The sequence below is a fragment of the Passer montanus genome, unplaced genomic scaffold, assembly GCF_014805655.1.
Source record: "Passer montanus isolate IOZ18808 unplaced genomic scaffold, ASM1480565v1 scaffold27, whole genome shotgun sequence".
NCBI classification, from domain to species: domain Eukaryota; kingdom Metazoa; phylum Chordata; class Aves; order Passeriformes; family Passeridae; genus Passer; species Passer montanus.
Genome location: NW_024367372.1, coordinates 10361656 through 10380689, shown reverse-complemented (window position 1 = coordinate 10380689; position 19034 = coordinate 10361656). Strand labels below are relative to the sequence as shown.

The following is a 19034-nucleotide window of genomic DNA, read 5'->3' as shown; positions in this document are numbered from 1 at the left end:
ACAGATTATATAAACTAATTTCAGAAAAGAGAGTGGTATATTAAAGCATCTGAAGAATTTAAAACCAAGGGAAGATAGCAAGTGCTTAGAATGACCCAGATTATTACAAGTAGGTGTTAGAATAAAGCAAAAGAAAATTTAATGAAAGGCAGCTAAGAGTGAGATGTATTTATCTAAGACAGAGTGGAAAAGAGAGATTGATCATTTCTCTAGCTAAAGTTAACACAGTGGAAAATGTGTTCTAGAAAGAACTCATTTTGCATTGCAATCATTTATTCTTGTTTGCCAGTGCCATGAATAGAATTCTTCTGTTGATCCAGAAGATTTATGTTATCTTGGAAACTCAGCATAGATGTCTAAACTGCATTTTGTTGCAGAAATAAGGTAAATACATTTTTTACTGGTGTTATTGAGTACAAAAAAAGGGAAATCAAGTCAGTTCAGTCTCTGAGGATGTGCACTCAAAGGCAAACTAAATGTTCCACTTTAGGGGGACTTGACACTCTTGAACTCTTAACTCTGTGTCGTTGAATGATGTTTGGGGTCCACACCCCCAGCTTTGCAGTATTACTGCTTAATCAGAATCACTCATTATTTCATTTTTATCTATTCCAGGTCTGCTGGGAATACAAGATCTTTCTAAACCAGACTATGGAGATCCCGTTCACCTTCACCCTGGTGACATTCCAGTGTTTTGGGCCTCAGGAGTAACAGGAGTAGAAGCAATTATCAACTGCCGTATGTGCTGCTTAGACACTCTCTTTAAATTATCCCTCAATCTCTTTTCTCTCTCTCTCTCTGTTTTATTTTACTTTTTTTAAAAGGATACTGAATTGGCTGATTAGCAGGCTTGATTTTAGGGGAAGATTAAAAACACCAAACACCGCAAACAACAAAAAGCCTTTGGCAGGAGAGTTTTTGCTGTGAAATACAAGTCTACTTTAAAGAAAATTCCTACTGAAATTTCACCACTTTTGTGTATTTTAAACATTTAAATATACAGCTCTGGCAGCATCAAAACATCTTTTTTAGCATTATAAAAAACAAGTTTAACGGCATTAATTTTTAAGCTTCTTCCTTTTAAAATATTATTTTGTACTACATTGAAGTAAAGCAATAGTAAAGGAAAAACAGGGGGAAAAAAAAAGGAATAAAAAGAGAGAAGCCAGAAATCTTTCCAAAATGTTGTCAAGAGCTAGCAAATTGATTGACATGGAAAAGGGTTCTGAAGTGTCTCATGGAGAATGTTGAGCTTTTAGTTTTCTTCAAAATTAAGTAAATGTGACACACTTTACATAAGTGAAACTTTTTCTTCTGTACAGTTTTTCTGCACTGTGTGAAGTCATTTATGCACATATGAGCACGAAGGGCAAGAAAATGCAACAAAACCATAATAACAATGTTATATACTTCTCTAAGTCACTAGTGTGAAATGAAATACTGTATTTTTGTTCTTACTGAAAAAGAATCCTAAAAATAATAGGCAATATATTTGGGAGACCCCTGGGAGGTTATGTGCTTTGTCCTTCTCTCCTTGCAGGATCCTTGTGGTTTCTTATAGATGTTTACCTGAACTTCTGTCAACACCTGCTCTAGTATGTTCAGCTCTAAGAGTCTTTTTGCTTTCTTGCATACTTTCTCTTTTCTCCAGTCCCAAATCCATGCTGAAAATCCTACTCTTTCCTGGGTTCTTCAGCAAACCTATTTTCATCTTCCTCATGCATCCTTGTTGTAGGGAAAAGAGAGGGAAAATTTGCCAATATCTCTCTAATCTGTTGCACAAGTGGCTGTCTATCCTGCCCTTGCAGGAAGACTTCCTTGCCTGGAAGACTTTCACTTTTGTTTATTTCTATATTTTTTATAATAAAACCAGTTGTTATTAGTAGATACCAGGAAGCTTCTGGATAGTTTTTATTTTGCTGTGCTACTTTCTCAACTAGGACATTTAAAATCTGCCACACCACCAGTACCCATGCTTAGATGAACCTGCAGGCTTGTCACAAAAAACCCGTCTGCTCACAGGGTTTGGTGAGGTATGGTAAACCTCAACAACCATGTTCACCAGGTGCTTTAAGCTGCTAGCCATAGAGTCCCAACAGCTGTAGCTCAAATCAAGCAATTATGTACTTAGTAAAGAAATACCTTCTCCATTTTCACCGTCCTAACAAAGTTTTGCTTGTTTAAGTATACCAGTTATGATTTACCTAACAATGTACCAATTTTGCCAAATCAAGTGTTACCTAGATTCAGACTTTCAGAGTCAGTAAAAAGACAGGAAATATTTTCAGCTTAGGAGGCTACTGTGCTGTCAGGTCTAAAGAAGCTTATTTTTCTTCAGTACCAATTTTGCCAATTCAAGTGTTACCTAGATTCAGACTTTCAGAGTCAGTAAAAAGGGAGGAAGTATTTTCGGTTTAGGAGGCTACTGTGCTGTCAGGTCTAAGGAAGCTTATTTTCTCCAGGGTTTTAGAGGCTACTCATATTTCCTTTGCTAATGGTCCACTTCTGTCATTACTCCTTAAGCTTATTTTTCTTCAGTGTTTTAGAGGCTACTCATATTTCCTTTGCTAATGTTTACTGATCCACTTCTGTTACTATTCCTTGCCAGTTTAAATTGCCATGGTTTAACCCCAGCCAGCAGGACCAGGGAGAGAACTGGGAGAGTAAAAACTGGAAAACTCATGCATTGAGATAAAGACAGTTTTGTAAGGAAAGCAAAAGCCATGCATGCAAACAGAGAAAAATAGGGAAGTAATTCACTTCTTCCCATGGGCAGGCAAGTGTTCAGGCATTTGCACGAGACCAGGTCCCCATCACAGGACATGGTGACTTGGGAAGACAAATGCCATCACAATAGACCTTTTGGAAAGGCACCAGAGTTCCATTCTTAGGTTGCCTCAAGTTTAGACAAAAGACGACATTGTGGAAAAAACTGATCTCAACTACTCACATGAGCTTTTTAAAAGTGAAAAACATTTCAGAGGTACATGTGTACATTTCTTTCTCAAAATATATTAATTGCTCCAATGTAACTTAAAATATCACCTGTTTTTGTGTGTGTCATCAGGCAAGGACTCTGTTGTTATATTAAGTAGCTTTTTGAAATTTTATAATCTCTGTAATTTGTTACATTGCAATAATAATATTTAACTGAAGACTTTTCATTCATTTTAGGAGCTCCGTTAGCTTTTACTCATTCTCCTGACTGCACGTTCATTACCAACCTAGAGAAAAGTAATGTCAGATCCTCAGGAGGAGTCCCACAGGTCCACTGCATCTCTCAAGATCCACTGCATTTCAGCATTGTGTCAGCAGAAGCAGCCCAAAAGATAAAGACCCTAGAGACCCTAATTGGAATAGATCCAGGTATAAACAAAAACTGTCTCCCTTTTATGGATTTGTTATGGGGTAGATAGCACCTATCTGCCTTTTTAGATATTTTAAATTCAAAAACACAGTAAGACTCTAAAGGGGATTTTAAGAATTCTTTATGGAATACAGTGAGTTTATATAACTATGTCTTATATTTTCTGTTACTGTAGTTAATATCAGAGTCTGGCCAAAATCATTCATTGTGGACAATGGAATATCTGATCTTGATGACTATATGCTCCCAGAGTACACAGAAGCACACTGGAGAGTCCACAGGGAATAAGAACTGTTACTGAGTAAAACTGAAATTGGTATGTGAAGTACAGGGCACCTCAGCTTGCTGGTAACAGCTACATGGGTATTCACTATGGAGTAAATAGCACATTTCTTTACATATATTCATGACTACTGTGGTCCTACCAGAGAATTCCAGTAGCTGCATGTGTTTTTCAAACACTACTCTCTGACGGGTGGAATTATATTAACTTCTGCTGACATACCCACCACGGAAGTGTTGTATGATGGACCAAAGTGACCAGGTCACCACAGAAGGTTGAGTGGTGAGGCTGCCCGGGTGTGCAAGGAAGAGAGGGAAGTAAAGGCACACTGAGTAGTGCAGCCATTCCTAAAATACACACTGAGTTAGTCCCCTCTGGCTGCTGTAAAGTCTGAGCTCAGTGTGCCATAAATTTTCTGAAATCCTCTGTAGGCAGTAGTGGAAAACAGCTTACGCCCAGCACTCCCAAGCTCTGGGTTTGGGCTGTGTGCATACATTTGGGTCTGTTTATTTTTACTCACAAGGCCTCTCCTTTCCCACTCTCTGGAGCTGGCTTGGCATGATGCCATGCTCTGCAGAAATACAGGACCTAACTTAAAAGTTAGCTCATTTTATTGCTAAAGGAGAGTACAGTACTTTGTCTCAGTTAATATACCCCACTTCTCAGAGACTTGTATTCTGCTTATGTTAACTTTAAGTTTTCTGAACTTTTTTCTCTGTCCATTATCTGTGTATTGCCTGTGTATTATTTAGGAAGAACAGAGGGAGAAATGCCAAAGGGGAAATTGAGGACAAAAAGAGGAAAATGTGGGGGTCAGGGGAGCAAGAAGGATGAATCTATGAGTAGACTGGAAAACACCAGTGAAGACTTACCTCTATAAGCCCATCATGCTGGTACTCATGTTTTTCTTGAGTACTAGCAAATTGAAAGAACTGAGCTGTGTACTTTTTCCAAGTGATGGGAAAGGAACATGGGATAGGAAGTGTTTGAACAATGAAAGCCATACCCAGATAATAGTGTTGCCTATTTAGGGACTGACCCATGAGAAGAGACTTCTGTTAATATTCACCTATTTCTCAAGGTCTGATAACGTGGTTCTCTGCTACATGAAGTGTTACAAGAACTTCTGGTAGTCATGTAGATACCACTGTATTAACTGAGTTTATGAAGTCCCCAGGAAACTTACAGTATCTCTGAAACCTCACTTCTGAGGTCAATAATTCCATTAAGTGAAATTTATTTGGGAATTAGCTCTTCCCGAAGGGGATGGAGTTAAATAGAGACAAAGGATCGGTTCATACATCTGAAGTCTGCATCAGAACCTCTGTAAGGTCTGGGATGCTTGAGTTGCAATCTAGCTTCAGTAGCTAAGCATGGTCTAGCAGGACTGTCAAGGCAAAACAGAGGGCCTAAGGAAAGAAAACAATATGCAATAAGCTCTCAGAAAAAGCTATTTATGCTTATACCTAGAAATGCTAGGTATAATAATTTTCAAAAGCTGCAATTCTTAACCTGGAAGCACAGCTCATTGTCTTAATTACTCATATCCTAGATCTTCTTAAATTTCCTGAGGAAATTACCCCAATTCCTGCCTTGAGAACAGGTTTTTCTCTCTTTTGTTTTGAACCCATTTTATGTCACTGAAGTATGTACTTTTCACCCAGAGGGAAACTTCAGAAGGAGAGCAATCCACTGAAGCGTCCTGCTCTCTTTAAAACCTCTTGTCTAGGCCAGCGGGGTATAGGGCACCTGCGGCGCCAGGGTGAGCTGCTGGGGGCCTGCCTGGCCCTGTCGCACGCGGGCTCCGTGCTCCTCACCACGGGATTTCCCACCCACTGGAGCCACCAGCCGCCCGAGGAGAACGACGGCCCGCCGGGAGCCCTCGCCATCGCGGCCATGCTGCAGGCCCTGGGGAAGCGGGTTGCCATGGTTACAGACCAGCGAGCCATGGAGCTGAATAACAAGATTATTGAAGAAGCTGTTCAACTGGGTAAGAGACATGGGTTTTTCAGTTTTTTATCTTGCTTATTTGAGCACAGGTTTGCTTCAGTTTTAATCTGTCACTTAGTACGGGACATTTTTTTCCCCAGAGAATGAATCAGAATTCATCCTCTAAGCTCTGCTCATCGTTGTTGCAATGACATTTTGTTAACCTAGCTGGCAACAAGTTAATGTGTACATATCTAGGTACCAATTCTGGATGGGTTGCTTGTGATAAATTCTGGATGTCTGTTATTCTTGTAGATCTGCTTTCTACTTCAAGGTCCCATTTAACAGCGTTTACATCTAAACAAGTATAGGGATATCTCATCAAGAACATATGTATCTCACTTGAATTCTTACTGTTCTAGCAATTTTGCTTTTTTTTTAAAGTTACTCAAAGATACATTATTAAAAAAAAAAAAGTAGTATCTGAATTTCATTTTGCTTTCCTGTAGGAATCCTGAAGAACCCCATCCCTCTATTGAGTTATCAAAGGGAAAGTGCCAATTCAGCTTTAATGTTTTTGTGTGAGAATGGGAATCCTGGAAGACCTAGGTATGTGTATTCAGTTTTTGAGAATGGGTCACATCTCTACTATGCAAAATTATAATAAAAATAAGGACCATGGTCTAAGAAGGCACAATGGCTGCAAGTAAATCCTTAAGACTTTGAATGTACAGAACCAACTTGGAAGCCAAACACTGTTATTGGAGCATACACAGAGTACAGAATTCCACATTACTCTGCAATTATGTACTTCTGGAGTACAAAAAAGAAACAATTCTTAATATATCAATAGTCCTTTTCCTTCAAAAAATGTCTAAAATATTTTCAGCTGTTATTGTATAAATATATATCACACACTATATATTATTTTACCAATTTTTAAATCAGTGAGAAGATCAAAAATTATTATATCAAAGTCAGTGAAAGAGCTAAGAAAAGTGTGCTATGTAAAGTGTGTATTTTCTAGAGCTTTAGCTCTAGTCTGACAGCTAGGGAATCTGATCTGACTTAATAAAATGTCATGTGTTTGTAATGGTGTGATTAGGGTAAATGCACTGGAGAATTTGCTAAGTAGCTGTATCTCATTTCATTACTTAGCATGCAACTTATATTTCCTTGAAGTAGGCATACATTGCTCATTTTTATTGATCTTTCCTTGTAAAGTATTTTAATATAGTTGCCCGCAGTTTGCATTCTTTAATAAAAAGATCTTTCACCCTGGTATTTCCTTCATTAACTTATTGAATTCCCATTTCTTTCCATAGGTTAGTGTGAACTGTAATATTATGCATGATACTGTCTTCATTTTTTATGTGTTGTTTTAAAAATTTCTTTTATAGCTATGCTTAATTAAAGTACAGGCAGATTATATTTAAATTGGTCCCTTAGTCCCAAAAGGCTGAAATATTTTTTTAAAGTAGGCAACTAACCTGCTAAAGGTCTCTGGAATCACTGTAGATACCCACCCACAAGAACATTAAGTAATTCAGCAGAATTAGTAACCTCTTAAGAGTAAAATCAGAGAAACAGAAGCAAAATAACTCAATTCTAACCTACAGTGCAGAACTGAGTACTATAGCTCTACTTAAAATGTGGGACAGCTGCAGTACATCTGTCTACTTTCATAACCAGCAAAACAGCCATGGACTTAAAAATAAATCCTCCAAATCTAAAGATCCAAACATTGCCTAACTAGAAACAGATGAATATTTGCCAAGCAATGCACTTTAAGCAGAGAATATATTTGCACTAACAAGGATTTAGATGATCATTAATTTTCCACTTTTTTTGCTTTCTTTGAATGCACTTCCAGAAACTAATATTTTACAGGATACTGTCTGTTTTAACATGAAACAGAGCCAGGCCAGATGGCTGACCCAAAGGATTGCTGGCTAGGAGGATTGCAGGAACTTCTCCATTTCTTGGTAGCAAATGTGATTTGGAGGAGTTGCACTAAAGCCATTAAAAAATACCTAAGCTAACCTTTGGAAAAAAACCCCATAGACAACTACATTGAGAAATAACAAAACAGTGTCCAAGTTTTACCTTGAATCCCAGATGGTCAAAAAGTAGAACCAAGCACAAGCAGTCAACAGAAGTATTTTTCATGTGAAAATCACAGCTTTGACTTCTTCCCTCTGTCTTTTCACTCACCTCTAATCAGATTTGATCACCTGGTGGCAATAGAGCGTGCTGGGATGGCTGCTGATGGCAATTACTACAATGCCAGGAAAGTGAACATTAAACATCTCGTGGATCCCATAGATGAACTATTTTTAGCTGCACAGACCATTCCAGGAATCACAACAACAGGTAAGTGTGAGTTTGTGTGTTGTTCTCAGAAGCAAGAGAAGCACAGAGCAGGAACTCTTACTGGTAGTGGAGGGGAGCAGGAGGCAGGTGCTGAGTGGCTGCTTTCAGGCTGCAGGTGTTTGTTGGGATTGGATTTGAGGGCACCGTTGCTGGAGAAAAATTACAAGTTTCTATTGAAGGATTCTCACAGCCAAAAAAAAAGAGAAAATATTTTATTTCAAAGTTATTTAAGGACAAAAAAAAACCAAAAAAGCAAGCCCAGATGTATTACCTATGCATAAGTCTAAGTACATACACTCTAAGTGCAGTTTTTGGTAGTGACTTTATTCTGTATTTTTTGTGTTGAAGGCAACATAGAACATAAATGGTTGTTGGATGGTAACATTCCTTTTTAAAATATTGGTTTTATGATTGTTGCACCTAAGTTAAAACAGCAGTCTGGATAGAATCTTTGTTTCTATTGTCTTTAGCAGTACATTCCTTTAGGCAGGGATTACATATTTGCATCTGTTAAAATCCTGCCTTCTCCAGCAAAATCCGTGTGTACAGTAAGAACCTTGAGAGGAATGCTTGTCCTTCCCACCAAAACACATTGGCCTTTGCTAATACTTTGAATGAGAATGCTTTTGTCAACTTGCTGCTTCTCTCTTTAGGCAACAAACTTTATTTTCTTGAAAACCTATTTATATCTGGTTTGGAAAAAATATGCCATAGACCATTGTATAACATCCTTGTACAATCAAATGCTTCCTGCTATCATATGTGGCCCAAATGAGAGTTTTGGAGATATATAATCTCTATAAATATTAAAATCAAATTAGAAATAAGTACCCATGCCAGACTGATTTCTGTCACTTCAGAACACATCTGCTGATTTAGCTTTTTTTCTTCTTATAGTGGACTCACTCCTATGTATTACCAAAAGCACGGGAACTTTGGCTGCTCAGTTTTGTTGTTTTTCAAATGTTTCCACAAAATTTAGAGAGCTTCTGCAGAGATAATGCATGATCTAATTTCACTCTCTTGGTATCATTTAAAAGCTGTGTAGCAGAGGACTTCACTGATATTAGTTATTATTATAAAATTTAAAATACTTTGTATTTAGATCTAATTTGGGTTTTTTTTCTATTCAAAAGATGTACCTTCCAACATTCAAAAGGAAGCACTCTAGATGGCACTGTCTTGGCAATCTCAACAGAGGACAAAGATTGAATAAGTATTATATAGGAAAAGCTCTGTTTTGTAAAGATGTCTAGCAAATGCCTCAGAGCTTCATCTGCTGCTGTTAGTTTCAACTCCTATCCCTGATTTTAGGTTGTTGTTACAAGAATTTGATCTCTCCAGCTACTTACATAACATCACAACCTGATTCCTTTAGTAAAAATACCCTAATCTCTTCAAATATCTCCCACAGCAGCTCAGAGTATATTAATTTGTTGGAGTTTGAATTGTTCTGCCAGCTGAGAATTTGAATCTATTCAGCAGAATGTAGTTTGTTTCAAACATTGTCTAAATATTCAAATATACTATGAAATGTCATTAATAAAAAATACCACAGGCTTGTGAAAAAGAAGAAAAGCAGTTATTCAGATTGTGAATAACTGCTGTGAACTTTATCTAAAGAGATTTCTGCATAGAAAATGGCTTAACAAGTCAGAGGCTTTAAAGGACAGTGAAGGGATCTGCTCTGCTCTCCCATGGCATTTGTGTAAGTGGATTTTCTGCTCTGGAGAACTAACTGGGAGTCTATAAGAAAGCAATGTAATTGTTTCTTACATTGTCTGTTACCTAGTTAACATTTCTTGTTTTGTTTATCACATTATTTTTTTCTGTCTGTTATTTTAATTGGGTAGCAATTTCTTGGGCTGGATGTTGGGTTTTTCAATGTGTTTCTGCCAAGTGTAGTTTAACTTGGCCACTGTGGCCTTTGTGTTTGTCTCATTACTGATAGCAACGTGTTGCTACTGATGAGGATAATTTTTTTTCTGGTGGGGCTGTCTTCAACTTTCTTTATGGTCAGTAGGAATTTGGAGGCATATGACTAGTTCCACAATAAATGAAAATATTGCACAGAATTAGGGTGGAGTACTTGAATAACCTTATAGGCTAGAATACCAGAAAGATCAAGTTTTCAGCCTACAGAAATTCTTTATATAGTGTGCTCCGTGGCAAGAAGCACTGTGTCAGTAGGTGGAGAGGGGAAATGTTAGAACATTTGTTACATGCTGATTAATTGCTGTCAAGTGTTGCATTTAGAACAAGATCTGTGGGTTTTTTTTTAAAAATCTGATCTGGTAGTTTGACCACAGACAAAGCATGAGCAATACCTGCAATTGTATGGGTACTGACATGCTAAAAACTCAGGGAGTGAGGAGCAGCCTTGAGGAATTCACAGAGTAAGAAGACATGAAAGGGTGAGTTTGGAAGGGACTCATTTTCCACATATGTCTGAAATAAAAGATTAAGAAATGTTACTGGAACCACGTATTATTTTTTTCAGCTGTCATACAATTGACATAGCTATATTCTATTTATATAGGAGCTAATTAAAAGCTTTCCAAATTACTGCATGAAAAAATGGGGTCACACATTTTCCTTTCATACAGAAGATTTTTAGCTCAGAAGACTGACATCTCCTGCATATTTCATGAATGTAGTTTCAGAAAACAATGTAGTCAGTGGGAACTTGTATGAAGGATCCAGCAGAACTATTTTTCCTTTGCCTGGAAAGAAATGGGGCCTTTAGAAGAGGATTCATCTTGCCTATTTTCAGACATCTATATTTGAGATGTCTGCCTTGGGGTGAGATGAACTGAATGTGTGAAGGGAGTGTTTCTTTCTGCTGACTTTAAAAGCAGCATAGCTGGCTGGCTCAGGGGTGGATGGCTGAGTGTGCACAGGTGAATTTCACTCTGGAGATCTGCAGTAAAATACAGTTCTCCTGAAATGTATGGAGGAAGAAGAAAACAGATGGGAGAGGAGACTTTTCAGTGGGGTGTTCTTTTCCTCCCAGTGTCACACAAATGGGATCCATCCACAGCAATAGATCTACTCCTTGTGCAGCCATCCTGGTGGCAGGACTCCCACAAAGACAGGAAAAGCAAAGCAGGGCAGATAGAAAAAGCCCTGAGCAATGGATATATTTCAGTTAAAGAAACTGTTGGTTAATTTCATGGGACAAGAATTCATCTCAGCCCTGTTAAAGAATGTTAAGAGCAAAAATTTTAATTTTGAGTATAAGAAAAAGCAGAACATTCTGTGTGATTCTTACAAAGCAGTAGAACATCCATATTTCTATATAAGGATAGAAGCACCAGATTATATCAATACCTGTTTGAAAAGTACTGCCAATAAAGAGATTTTCAAAAGCACCATTAACTCCCAATGGTGAAATAAATGTGAGTAGATTATTAAAGCAGACAAAAAAGAGTAGCTGTTCCATGGCAAATCCTTTTATGTAAGCTGTGTGTCACTCAGTTACACCCTACTTGACTGGATAGACTTAAGGAATCAAATAAAAATTGCTGCTGAGAAATAACTTTGCATTTCACTTAAAGAAGAAATTTGCTACAGACACATGAGATATTTATGCAGTTACTAAAAGTGTTAAAATTACCAGTTTTCAGGCCTTGAAGTGTAAATTATAAATATTGTAATTTCTCCTCTGTAACACATACTATGCATTAGAGCACAGTCACATTTTGAATTCAAATCTGATACATCCCAGTGAGGACTTGGAGCTCTTCACTGTTCTGTTTCACAGACATGGTCAGAGATTTTTCTATAAAATCTTCAAATTGAAAAAGATGCCATTCAGACTAACAGATGAAAGAGACATTTTAATTTCCAACTAAATAACAATAATAATTTATTAATAATGATAAATAATAAATTATTTCAATATTTTTAATATATTGGTAAGAGACTAGAGGTACTATCCAGCTTTTGTAAACTGCTAGTTTATATGTTACCCTCATCTCCTGTATCTAAATGATATCTGACAACTTTATGTCCTAAATACCGGGTTGCCTAGAATTTTCCTGAAATTGCAGAGATCCCACTGATTTCACTAAAAACACTAAGTCAAATACACAGTATTTCTATTTGTGCAACAAAAATCAAGGTACCACATCCAGTATATAAGAAAATTAAAATTAATAAAGACTAGCTATTTTTTTGGTGACTGTGAAAAATGAGAACAGTAATAGTATATAGGGCTGTGCTCTTTGTGTACTGCAGCACGTCAGTGATTTGTGTCAAACAGATGGGCAGTGCAGTCAGGCCTGCTTCTGCCCAAATCCTTATGTATACTTTTGCTTGTCTTCCTGCAATACTTGTTCTTTCTATTCTGTTTTTTTAAAGCTTGTAACAAGCAATCCAAAGCTTTCTATGCTTTCTTTATCATAGGATTGTTGGCTGATTTCTCAGGTGGATTTGGGTTTAATTTTCTATCTTCTTTATTTGTGTTGATGTACTTGTGATAACACATTATGTAGAACACTCATGCAAATCCTTCCAGAAGCAAAGTTCACTGTCTTGATTCTGTCTGCAGTTCACAACCACTTGATAACTTTGATTTCTTTTGTGTGCACACAGTGTACAGTGTACATTGCATGATAAACTTAGAGGTTGGCATGTAATAGATGATGCTTTCAGCTATTTCATTTGTAGTCTTCTGTTCCTAGGTGCTGTGGATGAAAGATGATAAACCATCTCATATGCAGCTATGAACTATCACAGCAACTGTGGGGAAGAAATGGGATGTTTCCTAAAGGGATTGTCAGTTATATGCTGTGCTCATACTCATTTTGTCTTTTTCTCTTTCATAAAGGTATTGGAGATGGAGGAAATGAACTAGGAATGGGCAAAGTAAAAGATGCTGTAAAGAAGCACATAAAAAATGGAGATGTTATAGCTTGTGATGTTGAAGCTGATTTTACTGTTGTAGCTGGTAAGGGATTTTTGGTGGGGTGGGACAGTAGCTGATATTTGAGAATAGAACTGACAAGGAAACATTTGTCTTTCCAAGTAATTTTTATTGGCTCTTTCCAAGTCATTCTCAGCAAATTGATCTATCTCTGTATTATTATCTCTGTACATTTTCTGAAGCGTTAAGCGCGTGTTGCTTCAGAAGAACTGACTGAAAATTGAGAATGTTCCACGAACAAAGTGCACTTAATTGGAAATATTTGGGAAAATCCTGAGTATTTTTGAAAGACCACACATTATATAAAATAGTAGAACCATAGAATCCTAGAATGGTTTGGGTTGGAAGGGACCTTGAAAATCATCTAGTTCCTACTCCCCCTCCCAGGGGCAGGAGGCCTTTCACTAGAGCAGGACACTCAATTACAAATGTTAATAAGGAAGACTGCAGAAGTGATCTGTGTGGGAATTAAAATGCCTGTGCACATACAAATTTTCAGTGTAATTGATAAACTTCTATTTAGAGTGTGCCCCTATCAGGCATAAATTAGTCACATTGCCCCTTTACAAAGGGATAAGTTCTATCAATAATCACTCAAGGACAAATGTACATTCTTAATGTTCTCGATGTTCAACAAAAGTTGAATGTTACAGTTAAAATTCTGTTTTACACCAGCATGAAATAAAATTCACAGTGAGAGAGAGATGTTCAGCACGGGCCAGCTTACGAACAGGATGGTGTGTACTGTGCTTGGGCTCGGGTCTGTTCTCACTCAGGTGTCTCTGACAGCTCTGGCACAAGCAGCGGGTTTGTGCACTTGGTGCTGACGGTGCCTCTTTGCAGGGGTCTCTAACTGGGGTGGCTACGCCGTGGCCTGCGCCCTGCACGTGCTGCGCTGCTGTGACACCCACGGGCGCTACCTGCGCAGAGCCCTCGGCCTCCCACGCGCGCCCGGCCACAGCCGCTGGCTGCCCTCCGTCCCCAAGGTAACTCTGGGCACAGGGGCTCAGGGACAGGGAGGTGGAATGGCTGGCAGCTGCTGGGTGCTGCCCTCTTCAATACCTCACTGCACAAGGTCTTCGGGCACTTCTGGGGGCTCCTTGGGAAGGAGCAGCCGCACTCTCCTTAGACTGCTTTCCACAAAGGATTCGAGACAGAGTGCAAATAAAAATCTTCCAATATAAATGTGTTCATGTCTTGTAGCATCAAGCAGAAGACAGTGCTACAATTTTATAGGCAATTAAAGAAATCCTTGGATTGAGATACAGTGATTAAAATTCCCTGTTTGCTTCCTTAGTGTCATTCATGATTTTATAACCCTCTGTTGTAGTGTCCTTTAGATGTCTGCTTCCAAAATCAAAAGTCACTGTTCTTATACAGTAGCCACTCCATACTTCTGATCTTTGTACCTTACTTCTGATCTGCCCCCTGTTCTAGTTTGCTGGAATCTTTCTACAATTAGTTTTGAATGTTTCTAAATTAAAGTTGGAGGAAAACTTGTACATGAATATTTTTAAATGTGTTTTGACTAATGCAGCTCTGTACAGTGTGATATTCTGGGAATGCAAAGGTTTCAGACTGAGAAAAAGCAAAATAAGTGAGAGGGGTGAGAAATGACTCTGATCTGTGCTCATCCTGCTAAGCACGTGCCTCTATTTTTAACTTGACAGTCGTTAAAAAAAAATCTGTCTATACACACACACACACACACACACCCCCCTAATGATTAAGTTAATGATTAAGTAAGATTTGCTCCACAACTCTGCAATAAATAAGGAGCTTCAAGATTTCAAGATTCAGCTTTATTAGCTGAGATTTGGACAAACCCATTAAGTGTGTGACGTCCAAGGATGCTAAGCAAAATGCAATCCATCTACCTCAGCTACTGTCCAAAACAAAGAAGTTTGTCTCCTGAGATGATGGGACATTCTGCATGAAATTCCAACAAAGCACCTTTTATATGTTTTAGAGTAGACCTCACTATTTTTTTTAAATTCTTGCTATCTTAGTTTTTCATCTAAAAGTCATAAAACTGAAACTGATCCCAACACTTGGCATAGCCATATAGCTTAACAAAGCTTATATGGCCCTTTTCAACACACTCTTTTTTTATAAAACAAATTAATTATTTTTCAGTTTTCAATGTTTTTTCCAGTTGCATCTACTGGTTTTTGACCTTTAAATTAATGCATTCTAAAATGACTGTGATCAAAATTCCTGGTAATGAGATACTGTAATTAAATGTTATATTGTGTACAGGAAAACCTTGTTTTTGTTTTACTAAGCTATACAGCTGGGAATATTAATGATCCAATAATGGGCTACTGAAAGTGCAATACTAAAATCTGTTGAGATAAAATTAATGGAAACAGTTTTGTGGAGGAGAGAAAATGACAAAATGTCTGACAAGAAAATATGATATCTTTAATTATAAATCACACAACAATGAACAGTGCAGAAGATTGAATACATTAGTATTCACGTAGTCCATTAGTATAAAAAATCAGACCATTTGTGTTTATATGGCTACTTTCTGCAAAATTCAGCTTCATTTAATGCTATAATAATTACCCTAGTGAGAGAAAGAGCAACACCACACAGATCCATCTTGGTGTTTATATTTGTGATTGTAATTGGAAAGAGGACATTTGAAGGAGTCCCTTAGCACCAGAGAGCTTTCCTATAATGTGTTTTATTTTTCTTCAAAAAATGGCACTTCCATGAATGCTGCAGGTCATAATTACTAAGTGAAGACTTCCCCTGAAACACCAACATTATTTCCCTTCAGGCTGGTGTTGAAGCAGTGTCAGGATTGCACTGCCAAACCCCAGAACTGCAGAGCTCTCCCTCCCCACTGAACAGCAAACTCAAATTGCCCTGAGTTCATGTGTGAGCCTTTCCACACCACGAGAGATGCTGCAAAGCATTTGTTCTGTGCTGAGAGCTGCAGGAGCAGCAAACAACTGGACCTCAACAATCTCTTTACCTTTATCTTTGCTTACCTAATCATTTGATTATGGTATTGGCTTGGTTTTTCAGATGTTCATAGTACTTTTACACCAAAGTGACTGTAATGAAATTAATTCATTCATACATATCCAAATGTAGCTAATGCTAAACATATTACAGTCAACTCTGCATTTTATTGCATCTCACAAACAGGTTAATATATAAAGCATTTCTTCTCTTATTGAAGTCTTTATTAATGGCAACATATTACCTGTATAGTGTTTTTAATTATGAACTATAAGAATATTAATTATATTATAAATATACATAGGTGTGACATTTTTATTGTGCTTTATTAGCTTTGTCATTCATAAAGAAGCTTTCCCCCTTGAATAAAGCACAAACTAACATGATATTTTTCTATTAATATGATTATTTTTCCAGTTACCCACTCCCAACATAATTATTTACTAAAGAGAAAGCTGTGGTCAAATTGCAGCACTGTACAGCTAAGGAAGCATGCTATACATTGTGTTTGTTTATTACAAATGGAAGCTGTAGCATTTTATGGCAAGCTATGGTTTCTCAGGCACAGTTATGTAGTATTAAGCAAGCAAACTTTTTTACCTCATATAAGCAGACCAGAGAGCTCTAATATGTAAATATGTAGCACAAACTATTCGCATTAGAGATTACATTTTGTGTATCCAATTTAGGTGTCTCGTGTGACAGGAGAGATCTCCTTTGCCCTTTTGCATTTGGGTACACTCAGTGCTAAGAGAAACCTCTGTTGTGCAGAAAGATCAGTTGTATATATTTGCATTTATGTATATGATCGTTTATATGATATAAACCGATGTGCATTTATAATTTTATTAATTATAAAGTAGCAAATTTTAAGCTACCAGTGTATCCAGATAATTTCCTTAAATAGCTGTGTCACTGCTGACACCATGTAACTATGCATATTTTTCCTTTAGTAGAAAACCAGAGCCTCATTTAATTTTGTTACAGCTAAGAATTAGGATGAATTACCAGGAAATAAAAGACAGATCTTTAGAAAGTACGTTCACAGAGCAGGTTACAAAATTAAACTGAATTGATCACGCAGGGCATGCTTTGCTTCATTCAGAAATTACTATATTTTGGCCATTTTACCATTAGGTAAAATACAACCATATTGTGTCTCAATTCAGATCCACAGCTAATGTATTCTTGGTGGTTTAGGAGTGTTCCTAGAAAAAGTGCTAACATTTGATAAGAGAAAATTAGATATTTTAACGTTACTTTTTTTTTTTCATCATTCATGTGTCCAGGAGATAAAGAACTTCTAGGTTAGTGTGTGGTAATGTTAACTATGAAGTGTTAAAACCTAGAGAGCTCTTTGTCAAGGACACTGGCAGGATTGTGGCAGTAGCAATTTGCATGGAAATGGCACAGTAGACAAAGCCCAGAAAGGGCTTTCCTAGTAAAGAAAGAGAGGAAAAGATAGATAGGTGAGTGTTTCAAGGTCTTATATAACCTATCACAGGGCTGGCATAGGGAAACCTAACAAGTGACCAGGTTTTTAGTTTTCTTAGACTTTCATTAACAGAATTCAAGGAATAAATTCTCACTACAGTAAATGCTAAAAACCAGGAAGTTTTACTGTGTACATTTCATGGCACATGAAAAGCAGTGCAGCTTGTGCCAGACATACATTCACTCGAAACCAGATCTTCAAATTTCACTGTTCCCTGTGTTTTTTTCAGAGCTCATTTTATCCCATCTTTTCATCTCACAATGCTAACTGGTCCATAGCTCACAAAAAATTATTTTGTTCCTTCTGTGTAGTTTTACAGCTCAACTTGGAACACGCTTTGTTATGTGCTTATATTAGTTAAGCAAGAGCATAAGTGTAGTTCTAAACAAAGCATATGCTAGTTCAGAGCATGCCAAGGAAGCACAATTTCCAAGGCTGTTTTTTCCTCACTCCTTCCCTAAGCAACCAGAATTCTCATAAAATCAATAATGAGAAGGGAAGAGAGGGCCAAAGGCACAGAGAGATCAGAGAAACTGCAGGAAAGGATAGTGAGTGTGCAGCCCATCCCAGGTGCTCTCTGTAACCTTTTTTCCTGGTGCACCCTCCTTCCCTTCTGTCTTTTTCTATAAAATTGCAGCTGCAGCCAGCTGCCTGGCTGGGGAAACCACTGATGGATTTTTGAGATACTTTGAGTGGAGGTTCCTCTGATTCTGATTTGTGCAATATAGGAACTTGAAACCAAGCAAAAATTGATTTTTCTGAATTGACACTAATGCTCTGTTGGAGGCAGTGTGGAGAAAAAAAATATTCAGTGGTTAAATAGCAGTCAAGATTATAAACCATCTGACACTCCCAGAGCTCCAGCTGCTAAACATATTCTTTGGGACAAGATAGTACTTGCAAGTTGATGGCAAAATAAATATGAACGATTTGGGCAGTCTCTCCCAGAATTAAAACAAAGATCTTGATGACTGCCCTTGTCTGATTCAGAATTTTAATTATACTCTGTTTCTTTGTTTTTCAAGGAAGAAAAGCTTCTGAAAACACTTGTGCAGCTCGGGGTCCGCAGTGGCATAACTGCAAGTCTGGTGATGGAAGTGGATGGGCTGCCCTTCTACAGCACCCATTCACTCATGATTGAGCAGCTGCTGCAGGAAGCACAGCAGTGACTGCCCCTAATGATTTCTACATGAAGAGTTGCTCCCATGTCATTCCCTTATTTTTGAGGCTCTCTCAAGGTGTAAAAAATCAGGAAAAGATGACTTTTTATCTCTGGACCACACACAGCCTTTCATTGTTATCTTTACAACATCTCTGTGAAACAAGAAGAGGATATCATCCACTTGGTTTGCCTTTCTTACCTTTCTTTTTTGTAATTTTATAATGGAAAATTGAATTTTGTATTTTTATAATTTTATAATGGAAAATGAATATTAAATGATATTATATAATAAGGGGTGATCTGGCTTTTACAATGAAAGCATGAAATTACAATGAGCTATGATTGCACTGCTGTTCTTGTTTTACTAACCTCATAACTGCAACAGGAAGTAACTCTCATAGCAACTTGGATTTAAAAATACTTGTGGTGAGGAAAACAGCTACAGTAGAGAGGAAGATTCAAAACAAAACTGCAGCGTTACAGTAGTGAGAGCTGCATTGCACACTTCCTGTAGCCCCCTCT

General features: G+C 37.6%; 1 protein-coding gene across 5 annotated transcripts in view; it reads left to right on the top strand.

Moving 5' to 3' along the window:
• The window catches only part of DGLUCY (D-glutamate cyclase), a 49262-nt gene extending 30502 nt beyond the window's left edge, over nt 1-18760 (top strand). For 4 of the 5 annotated variants that reach the window (XM_039712673.1, XM_039712674.1, XM_039712676.1 and 1 more), the window contains 8 exons: nt 616-738; nt 3175-3366; nt 5380-5640; nt 6089-6188; nt 7804-7952; nt 12784-12903; nt 13723-13865; nt 18376-18748. In XM_039712673.1, coding sequence (XP_039568607.1) covers nt 616-738; nt 3175-3366; nt 5380-5640; nt 6089-6188; nt 7804-7952; nt 12784-12903; nt 13723-13865; nt 18376-18519 — 1232 coding nt within the window. In that variant the 3' untranslated portion in view covers nt 18520-18748. Of the gene's footprint in view, nt 1-615; nt 739-3174; nt 3367-5379; nt 5641-6088; nt 6189-7803; nt 7953-12783; nt 12904-13722; nt 13866-18375 lie in introns of all 5 variants that reach the window. The other variant, XM_039712678.1, reaches the window with a different exon arrangement.
• Nucleotides 18761-19034: the final 274 nt, after the last annotated feature.